Here is an 11,761-nt window from a genome sequence, read left to right on the forward strand (position 1 = left end):
TCCATATATTAGCATAGATGAAGGGTATATGATAATGTGTGGTTCTACTGAATATGCAAACATACAGTCAATCTGGGTCAACAAAGTAAATCTTAATACCTTCATCATGTCAGTACACATTATTACATATTTTATCAGAGGGAAGGGATGCTTTTGGGTGGGAACCATTAGTTCAATTTAAAAAAATGACAGCAGACACTTTGGAAAAAGTGACAAAAGTTCCCAATCCAAATGGAAGTATCAGACACCTTCAAAATAAAGAAAACATTAAACATTTGTAATAATTTTATTCATAAAATCAATGTGATAAAAGATCATCTTTCTTTACACCATGAAATGATGCGTCAGCCCTATTTTCATTTGTTACTATGACTTACTTGATTACATAATTTATATTAGAGCTGATTTTCAGCAGCAGATTGGGCTCTACTGATCTGGAAGCCTAACACAGCTGAAATGTAACAGGACATTGTCTTTGCTGTTAGTCAGAGTTGACCCAAAGTATAAACACCCCCCTTTCCACCTTTACTGCACGCATATATATTATTAACTGTCACTGAAAACTGTAGGAAACAGTCCTGTTTATTTGCTGCTGTCTATTGGAAACCATTCAATTGTTTTGGCTTTAGAAGCTTCTGGATTGCAGTGGTGCACAGCTGGTGATTCAAAGTGCCTTTCATGCTCCAGGTCTGTTGTTCATACTGAAATGACTTTGCCTTCATAGGGCTTTCTGATCACAGCTGTAGGTTTCCCCACCTGCAGGCCGAACACAAAGCAGAAAGAAAGGTTAAGCAACCTTTGTTTACTTTTCTTTATGTGCCCTCTGTTTCATTTATGATGCTCACTTTTGAAACAAGAAATGCTATATTTAAATAAGTAGTAAATATGTTTAATCCAGGCTAATACCAGAGATGTTGAAATCACATATTCCTTCGCTGACTCGCTATTCCCTGTAGTTCAAATATTTTGACAATCTCACTCATTTGTTTTCTAACAGTTGGGACAGTAAATATGAAGCTACTGTAGCAGGATCCTGTGAATGAGACCATGAGGGCGGTAAGGTCATTGCTAGAAAAGAAAACTCAAATAAAATAACGCATTGGAAAATGACAAACATTGCACAGAGCTAAGAGGAACTATAGATCAGCCGATTTCATAGTTACCTAATCAGGTCTAAAAATACTGATTTTGGATAATTCAATAATATGCTACTTGATGCTACATACTGTTAATTGACAACATGGCTGACCTGTTCCCTTTGTTTGATTCTTTTGTAAACAAACTCAGAGAAGGGTGTTCTGTGGATGAATCTGCCATGTCCTGGCGACACATTCAACCTCCCTTCCTCATAGACCACTTTGCCTCTGGAGATGGTGATGACAGGGACACCGTGGCACTCCATGCCCTCAAAGATATTGTAGTCCACAGCCTGGTGGTGGGTCTTGGCTGATATCTTCCTACCAAGACACAACCACAGGTTTACAAACAGTAAAAAGATGGAAATCCACTTTAGAACTCAGCTTTTCGATCACATCCAGCCCTTGTGATCACCACATGCTTTCTGACTACCAAGCTGAAAACAAAACGTAGACTTATTGTGAAGTTTCAGTGCGTAGTGTTCTAATGGTAACGTGATTGAATCAGGCCAAGATGTACTCATACACACCATTATGCTACTGTGCCCCACTTGCTGTGCAGCAACGAGCAATATAACGTATTATTTATGTAACATTTTCTCATGTGATGCTCTGTTCTCTGAAAAGCTTACAAAGCACATAACCCAGGCTTCTTTCAGTCGATAAAAAGGTACATCAACATTTTCAGTGCTGGTTATTACAATATTGTGGCATCTATCCAGAGACTGCTGCATTAGCAGGGCCACATAATACTGCAGCATAGCCAGAATCCTGATCCTGAACAAAATTGTCTGCACAGGCTGCAATAGGATGCTGAGTGTGAAGTAGTTCTGATGAACAGACAAAGCCACTTTCAGGGTTTCGCCCAAACAAATTGAACACGGCTGCAATGGAGTATATTGACAGTATAGTTATTTGTTTATCTAAAAGAAGACATGACAAATGAATCTAGTATTATGATAGTATTTGAACTTGTATTTTCAAATTTATGGAAATACTCTAGTAATTAGGAGTTTATTACGTTCCTTGTTAGTAATATTCTGCTGCTACAGTTGACACAGCTGTACTAAGATTTTACATACAAGGCATATGATGAGTCTATAAAATGCATTCTTATAGATTAAACCAACACATAATATAGAGCATAAGGTATTTAAAATTAGCTGCACTAGGCATAACAGTTAATAGCTGCTTATATGTTAATGCATTAGTAATAATAACCCAGTAACATAATAGACCGATGACAGGGGCCATTTATCTACATAATTGCATGTACAAGTGACACTTTAAATGCACATTTTACTAATAAGTCTCTACTTTTACTTCAGATTTTAAGTACAGAGCTTTTTGCTTTAAATATTGCCACTACTACTTAAAGCGCCAACAACTGATTTTTGCAACAAAATGATACAGGCTAGATTAAAATACTGATGTGTTAAACGTGTTATGTCATTAGGGCAAACATTTCAGCAAATACAAATACAGCTCGGTTTTAGTTCACTACCAGTTCCTCAGAGTATATCTGGCTGCTGAATGGTCCACAGTGTTTGCATGTCACTTCACTTTGGTTCTGCTGTTTGGTGCATTACAGATGTGTGTCCTCTTGTCATGAATTACTTGTCATACAGCAACCTCTCCTTAAAGATGTGGTTGGATGATAAAATTCATAAAAAATATACATTACAGTGTGGTATAAAGCAACATTTTATTTCTATACTGATTAGAAATGCTTAATAGTGGGACTTTAACATCATCAGTAACACAGCTTGAAACACATTATCAAAGTTTCTCATTAAAGTTGTCTCGAAATGTGAATGAGATCTTGTACAGAAAATGACTATGCTCCATATTAAAATACCCAGATGCTGTGCTGTGTCTTATAGGGCTGAGTTATATGGCCAAAAATATTATCATTTTTATATTCATGATAATTTTAGATATGCTGTGCATATTTTGTTCAGCTTTTCTTGTGTGTGTAACAGTGAAAGTAAAGAAGACAAGTCTATAAAGTTGTATGTATTCATTTGAAGTACAGTAATATATTCACGCTAGCGCTGCAGAGGCTGCAGAGGATTTGTGATGGTTCTAATCAGCTATTTATTGCTATGCCGTAACGTGGGAATAAGAGCTCATGCACAGACTGACTTGTTGCTACACATACTGCACACTGCAGCTGGGGTTTGACTGTCGATGGAGAGGCTTGTGTGCAAGCTTCTCTGCTAGTGCTAGCTGTTTGGCTTTCTGTGTACTGTGTTTTCAGTCTTTGTCTGCACAGGTTGCCTGGATAACTTGCAGTGAATATTGTTGTGTAGCTTAAATTAAGATGTGTCCCAAGTATACTCATATCCCAGACAAGGCAAGCAACTGAACTCCCTAGGGGTTTGGTTATGCAACTGTTTGTGGCCCCTGGTCCCGAATGTTCACACAGTTTCACAGATGAATTCACGGCTGTAGTAATCAAACGTGATGTGTTCTCATGCTTGAAAGGCATTGTAACATCCGCACCCATACGCACAGGGTAAAGACAGAACCCACACAAATGTCCAAGGATGACAGGCCTGAGGATCAAAATTTTTAGCTCGTCCACAGTTGTAATTGTAAAGGTCTCCGGTCTCGCTTAGCCATTTTCTGTGTTACCAGTGAATTTATTCACACCAAATTACACTCGGGTGTAATGTGTTCTTCTCCAATTCACATCAGTGGTTTGTGACTTCCCTGAGGGCTTTAATTCTCCAGCAAACAGAGCAGCGCAGTCCCATTCTCGGTTATATAAGTCAGAATGCACACTCACTGTGCAAGCTACTGCAATACAAACTGTCCTCTGTGCATGTGCTTCACAGTGCTGCATACAGTCCTCCACACTATATCTGGGACTATAATAGGATAATAAGGAAACACAAAGAAAAAGAATCATATCTTCAATTCTGATATTCTGAGCCTCTTTCTGAAAATAGTCCTAATACTGTGTGTTCTCCCATGTGAAATATGTGTCATCCTTAAGATCCTCACCATGACCCATCAGCATCGGCCCACTGATGCTGTGTGCATCCAGCTTATATAAGTGTGTTAAAATCCTTCCCCAAAAAATAACCAAACATGGGAAAGAATTAATCATCCCTGCAGTTTTTTTTACTGCCTGATGGATGTGATTCATATGTAAATCGTGTTATGTTTTAATTTGTAGCTGTGATGACATACCCTGACTTCTGGATGGAGCACAGACGTAATCAGCTTACGTGGCAGGCTAGTGTGTTTTTTTTTTTTTTTTTTTTTGTGTATGTTGTGGTGGCACAAGATGAAAGATACATCAGTGCTCTTTTTAGTTGCCTGTATCTCCAGTCTGCATGTTTTGATGCTAAACTTAAAATCCTTATCTTATTTAAGTAAATGCATGTCACCCTGAAGACATGCTTTCAAGTTCACCCAGTGTTTCAGCAGCACCATCTGCAGCTGAAGCTGCTAACAGAGCTGGTAAAAATGTCTCCATGTGGAGAAATAAGAGAACGTTCAGAATGTGCATCATAGTCCTATGCATTGCATAGTTTACCAGAGCTTTCTTTCCTCGATTTAGTTCAAAAGCTTTCTCCTAATTTGCTGAATGGCTGGACTCAGGGTCCTCACCTTGTCAACTTGGGGTCCCATATAACCACATCAGCATCTGAGTTCTTGGCAATACGGCCTTTCTGCGGATAGAAGTTGAATATTTTTGCTGCGTTGCTGCTGGTGACAGCTACAAATCGATTCTCGTCCATTTTTCCACTTTGCTAAGGGGAAAGAAGAAGAAACACACAAACTATCTGGTTTAAATCGGGGGGCAACAGTATAGAAAATTGGCAGACAAAATGTCAGTGTTTAAATGTGCAGCAAGCAACTTTCTTTCTGCCAATATATCATCTAACCTGTGATTTGAAAGTACTGTTAGTAAATAAATATTTCAGCCAGGCTTAAACATCATCCTCACAACAGTGGCAAGACAACATGTGATCTTCACTCTGTAGTTGAAGAATTTATTATTACTTATTGTTATTATTTGACCTTTTTCCTCCAAAATGTGGTTTCCATGCACAATGTGAAGGTTATACTATGAGGACAGTAAGAAGTAGCAACCTAATGCAAGGGAACTTCAGAGAGGGACTTTTGTCCCTACAAATTAATAAGAACAAATTCATGTATGGTGTAGTTGTGATTGATTCAGCCCACTGCTTCTTCACTGCAGACTGTGTAATTACATGGACAATGACAGGAAGCTGCATAATTGCCATATTAACAGCAACTACAGCACTTCACATCTGTTTCAGACTGACATCTTGGTGATGAACAAAAGTGACATAGAACAATTTTATCATTAGGACGTACCACTCCTTTCTCCCAGATCACAGACATCCTGTCCTCCACACCATTCACTCCGTTAGGGATCTTGGTGAAATCATCTTTGCCCAGAGCTTTCTGGCACACAGAGAAGGTGCAGTTGTCTGTTCCCGTCACACTCAGATCATCACTAGCAATATTGCGAGAATAACAAATATATGAATGAATAACAGAATTGATGCTGAAATAAATGTTTTGTTTAACTGGATTATACATTTGTACATCCCCATTCTAGATTCTCACAAAAACAAAAACAATCTCAAATTACTGCGCAGTGTGGGTGTAAGTCATTAAAGTATTTGTGTGTAGGCTGTGTATTTGTGACTGGCTTTCATCTGGTTTAACACTCTGTTAAATCATTGTTTTGTTACCACCATGCCTCCTGCTACACTTTCAGTTCCTACTTGGCCAGCAGGTCCATAAGGTACCCAGGGGTGCTGGGATCAGGTCTTAGGGGAGGACCCATAACAAAGCCAGCAGCATGCGCCCATTCTTTGTGCCAGTAGTGGGTACCGTCTGTGCCCAGCCCAGCTGCTATGGGCTCCCCAAACACCACATGGCCTGTAGAGAAAGGGTGAAAAACACAATTTGGCTTATAGTGAAATCCTAACTCAAGCTTAAAATCAGTGTGACTAACACAAACCTATCAGCTCTCATCTTGCGGTACGGCATTTCAACAGTAGGTGGCAGTAGACCCACACTCACCCTGTCTGCGTGCATCAGACACCACCTTGGCAGCGGATTTGCTCATGACGTGGACCACATACAGTGGGCAGTTAACAGCGTGAGCGATGGTGATGGCTCTCTGGGTGGCCTCAGCCTCCACCTCCTCCGGTCGACACAGCTCGTGGCCCTCGGGGCCCCTAATGCCCATGGACAGCATCTTCTTAGCCCCCTGTCGAGTCCAGGTTTGATCAGGGACAACAAGGCAGGATAAAGATTAAAATGAGATGACAGGAACACACGACACTATCTGTCCATGTACAGAGGGGATGGACAGGTAATGAGTCACTGTACAACGGTTTTGTTGAAAATACAGTGTATCAACAGAAAAACACTGAACACATATCCCAGTAGCAGCAGGAGTCATGTTCCCCACCACAGGAGCCACAAGTTACTTTTCTAACATTTGCTACTACCTAGTGGTGAATTGCTGCCATGACATTTAAAAAAACAATGTAGTAAAATACAAAGACCTAGGAAAAATAAACTGTTTTATTGTTGCATTGTAACAGGCAAACCACAAGTGTGCCTAGTGATATTAATGATGGGGCACCTAATCAAATTACTAATTAGTATTGTTTTTTTGTGTGTGTATTCTTTAAGTGTGCTAAGCAGCATCAAGCAAAAACCCACTGGGCTGTTGAATATTAACCCAGAAATACTTTTGGACTGAGGCATATCTACACAGACCTGATGTGATCCTATACCCAAAACCTCCCTGATAAAGGGAGAGCATCATGAATGAATCTGTATGTTGTCTGTTCACTTTGTATATGATTCAGATTTGAGTGAAGTTCAAACTCAGCCACAAATTCAGTGGCTTAATTACTAGACAGCAAATTGTAACACAAGCGATTTCTTCCCATCAGTGTGCAACTTACATTAGTCTGAACACTAAACATTGTACTATTTATTAATACTAACCTCTGCAATCAGGTCTCCATTCTCAGCATGCACCTGAGCTATAGCTCCGATCTCCTTACACTGGGAGAAGGCAGCATAAAGCTCAGAGTCCTGCAGCATGAACATGCCTTTATAGGCCATAAACATCTTGAAGGAGTTTACTCCTTTCTCTTTGGCCAGAATCTCCATCTCTTTCTTGATCTGGAAAAGAAAAAAGTTTTGGAAATATACACATGGAAAGACAAGCTTGATTCTCATAGCGCTCTCTGATAATGGTAAAATATAGCAATTTTTTTAAATTTTCCTACATGATATTAATAAGTTTTCTTAGTTCTTATTTTGTCACTAATGGACAGATGTGTAAATTTTGCATATTGTAAAAACATATTTTACACTTTGAGGACATTCAGTTTTTAAAAAAAATTTTTTTAACAATGATCTGCTCATTCACCTCGTCACTCCACCATGTGACAGCGACATGTACCGAGTAGTCACAGCAAACTTTGGGGTCAGCTGTCCTACGCAAACAATGGTAGGCCTCCAGAAGAGATTTGCCTTTTTGAGGGATGACGAAGTCCAGGATCATTGTGGTCCCTCCTGCCAGAGCAGCCTAGTGGAACATATACCACACAGATGCACTTTAAGTCCTAGATTAACTTTCAAACGCTGCCTAATTATCGGATGGAAAGGCTTAAAATGAGAATAATTTCCAAAAGTGATTGAATTCTGTTGGATATTTATCATCCCCAAGTGGCTTAGAAAAGGCCTGATGTTTGATTAAAACGTTGACATTACCTGACGTTATGCAGTTTCCTATGAAACAGAAGATAATTAAAGGAAACTGTTGTATTATGGAGGCTATGCTGGATAAGGGTACAGATGTTAAACACAGTTGCGTTAAATTCAGTGGAAGTGCATTTTATTGCTCAATACATTGCATTAACCTCTAACTTCTTTATCAGCCCACGGTGCTAGACCTCTGTCCATCGGATAATAATTGACAGTGCAGAGCAGTCAAACATCCCCACACATTTTTAATACTGACCTCTTGGTCAGATCCACATCAGTAGTTTGCTGAAATTACTTAGTAAATTATCTAATTGTTCATGGAGACAAGGAATAAGACAAAAATGAAGATTTTCATATATATGTCAGGTAAGACAGCAGCAGCTGCTATATAATACATACAGGTTCTAATAATAGAACCACCTTTTTTAAATTTGATCTCATATTTTATGTTGGGGACCAGTTTCACAAAGACATTTTAGATTGGTTTATATGTTTAGGCAATGTAAATGTAGCTCTTAGACTTGCCTGATAGTTTCATACTTTCACTAAAATAAAGACTTGTGAATTTTAAGCTTCCAAAGTTAGCCACTGTACCCTCAGAGATAGACCTTTATTTTCATGGTAACAGTAAGTGCCCTTGTTCTCACTGGTCAGCAAAACACAGCTCATGATTTGGGGCAAGCAGTTGCAGGTAAAATGTTTGAAGAGGGTTTTGTGTGAAGCTGTGAAAATCTTCCTAAAAGAGCAAGTTTTCTGCTGGGGTGAAGGGAGCTGAGTGGTTTGATGCTGTCATTTGCACATCATGGCTGTTAGATAAAAAAAAATAGCTTGGAGCTAAATAGCTTTGTGCAACAGATACATCTGCAGTATGGGAGTAGCTCAGTTAGATCAAAAGTCATAGAGTCTGGCTTTGTTAGACCAAGTTTTCTTGGGCTTCCTGGTGAATGACAATCAGTTTAAAGTGTCATTCAGTGAGGATCTGCTGTATCTTCTCTTAATGTGGTGTCCATATTTGTCATCTTTTTTCCTTTTGAGACATCACATCATTTTGCAATGTTGTGACTAATGCACTGAGGCAGAACTCTCTGGCCTCTTAGTTCCTCTGTATATAATTTAATATCAGCCTGACTTCTTAATTAGAAGGCATGTCATACTTGAAATAATGCAGAGCCATAATTATATTTTTTTATGATTCACTACATGTTTAATGTTTTTATTACTGGTGACAGGACGTTGGATGCTTGTACATTTATGTATCTATTCATTGTAGAGGGCAGAGTGGAACTTTAGTAAGTAATTAAGCACTGTACTTGTACAGGTTTAAAGTACATGCACTTTGAGTGTATTAGTTTACTGTAATCTGATACTTTCTACTACTCCTAGTTAGATGTGCACATTCTACTTTTTACTCCAATGCATGATGATGCATTAATATAGACTCGGATAAGAAAAATTTCACAAACTACCCAGATATATAAAACTGAGATGAGCATTTCTACATAATAAGATCTGTTACTATTGGCACTGGATATTGCTAAGTGTATTTTATTGAACTGAAATTTGGAATGAAGTATTCCTGCGCTGTGGTATTACAACTTTTTACATCTGAATATCTCTTCTCTCATTGGTAGCGTGTACTTTACAGTGGCCTTAGATTGTGTGTGTTTTTTTTTTTTTTCTGGAGATGACAGAACTTAATTTTGCATTGATTTGATTTGATTTGTTTCAGTCCAGCATCATATAGGAAGATAAAAGATAATTTTAGTCACTGGAAATAGAGTAATAGGCTGCACCCGTAATGACCTGCAACATCGTATTTTAGTTTTTCAGGTTAAATGTTTATAATAATTCAACAAAACAAGGCTATCAGGGGGTCTTGCTGTCTGGTTCAAAGTAAATGAAATCTCTGTACCTTAGTGCCGATATGAAAGTCATCCACAGTCGTGGTGCCCATGAACTCCAGCTCCATGTGTGTGTGCGTATCGATGCCTCCCGGGATCACCAATTTATCGGTGGCATCAATGACTCGCACCCCCGCTGGGATCTGAAGATCCCGTCCAACCTCAACTATTTTCCCATTTTTAATGTAGATGTCGCTGATCACAGAGCAGTCTTCATTCACAACTTTACCTCCTTTTATCAGGATCCCACTGGCCTCCATTCCTGTGCTGCGCAGCTCAGAGACTGTTTAAAAAGAGTAGTGACAGCAGAGGTGGTGTTTGACTTCACCACAGCTCTCTCATGACCTTAGACCTCCGGTTAATGGCCTACATGAGCAAGTTAGTCTGTCCTGTTGTATTCTTTCTACACAGAACTGAGCTGGTTTGAAGTTATAACTAACCATGTTAGCTTAATGAGGTTTTAATGGATTGGCCGCTGGAGCAAGTGTTAAAGTTATATTATCATAACGTTATATCTTAACACTAGGCCTTAGTTAGGCAGCTAGTTAGCTACCATGTGGTTAATGGTAATGTTGGCTAGGTCTTCAGTCATTTGGTGATTGTCTTGCATTAGAAGAAAAAAAAACTTACTTCAACAAATACTAATACTAAGTATTAGTATACTAATACTTAGTATTAGTATTTGTTGTATACTACTTTGTATTATTTGTATACTACTTATACTAAGTATTAATACTGAATACAATGCCAGTGATTCTCTTTTCAGCTCAAATGTTTCAGTGCCAATGTTCAATGTTATTTTTCAGTTTTGATTATGTTTTCCGTGCCAAAGTTCATCTGTCACTGCTCTAGTTCCATATACTGGACAATGATTTACAGAGCCCTGGCAGCCGTAATACATGTGGTCTACAGCGATTTCTAGTCTTCATTATCTTCAATACCATCCACTCTGTAACTTGTATGGACCAGGTCTCCAAACCTGGTCTAGGTCAGTTAGTATAGTTACACAAATGTACTAAGAAACATGGACTCTATTAGAAAAATCTAAACTGAGATAACAATGGTTTTAACAACACAGATCCACACTGTTTACGTCTTTTTTACTGTTTCACTACAGGAATAAAAGAGGAACACTTGACTAAGACAATGATACAATGAAATAACTCTAAGTCTAATACTAATAATACAAATTTAAGTGCATGTCCCAGATTAGAAAGCTGGAAACTTGTGGATGGTAAATTGACTACAAGCAGAACTCTGAAAACATTAGCCACTCATTTGCATGTATTGACATAATACTATTTTCCCAGGATGCATTTCTTCTGTAAAGATAAAAAATAATTTGTTTTTCTGTCAGAGGTCAGTAGGAGATGGTCATCCCCCCCTTTCCTGTACACAGGCATGACAGCCAAAGTCCACTGTCCAAAGTGAAGTCAGAAACCACCGAGTATGCCAAGCATATTTTATACATGGGTAACATGGGCACTGTTAGAAACAACAATGTAGCTGCCCCACTTTCCCTGTGCAATATGTGTTAAAGCTCTGTCATTACAGCCATCGCTGGGTCCAGCATTTGTTGTCTTAATGTGAATAGTTATTTCATGTTTTATGATCTTAAATGAACATGTGGATAGTTGTCACAGGTTGGATAGTTGTAAACAGTCCAGTATTCTCTCTGGATTAATAATTTATGTACAGTTATTGGGCCTCACAGAGAAATGAGTTGACTTTTGAGTTATATTTATATTTCAAACTAGTTATTGTGTTAGTCTAGATGTGCAGTCAAAGTCAAAGTGTAATGTAAAGTTTACAGTCCATTCAGTTCATTCCAGTTCATTTTATACAAGTTTCTGACAAGGAGAGAGGCCTTGAGAAAACCAGAAACACAAAATACATTCAAAAATAAAGATGATTACAAAGTAATCAGAGATCACGGACATA

The 11,761-nt window shown here is 38.6% G+C and overlaps 1 protein-coding gene across 2 annotated transcripts; it reads right to left on the bottom strand.

Moving 5' to 3' along the window:
- Nucleotides 1-270: 270 nt before the first annotated feature.
- On the bottom strand, nucleotides 271-10,124 carry dpys (dihydropyrimidinase). Of its 2 annotated transcripts, none has more exons than XM_026294232.2 (9): nucleotides 9,832-10,124; nucleotides 7,582-7,740; nucleotides 7,152-7,331; nucleotides 6,210-6,399; nucleotides 5,933-6,065; nucleotides 5,493-5,634; nucleotides 4,758-4,900; nucleotides 1,250-1,457; nucleotides 271-756 (listed from the first exon to the last, which is right to left on the bottom strand). In XM_026294232.2, exons 1-9 carry the CDS (start codon nucleotides 10,078-10,080, stop codon nucleotides 697-699), a joined length of 1,464 nt encoding a protein of 487 aa, XP_026150017.1. In that variant the 5' UTR covers nucleotides 10,081-10,124; the 3' UTR covers nucleotides 271-696. The 2 variants fall into 2 exon arrangements, with proteins under 2 accessions (XP_026150017.1, XP_026150016.1); XM_026294231.1 differs by having other exon boundaries at nucleotides 5,909-6,065; nucleotides 9,832-10,080.
- Nucleotides 10,125-11,761: the final 1,637 nt, after the last annotated feature.

The sequence above is a fragment of the Mastacembelus armatus genome, chromosome 16 (genome assembly GCF_900324485.2).
Source record: "Mastacembelus armatus chromosome 16, fMasArm1.2, whole genome shotgun sequence".
NCBI lineage: Eukaryota > Metazoa > Chordata > Actinopteri > Synbranchiformes > Mastacembelidae > Mastacembelus > Mastacembelus armatus.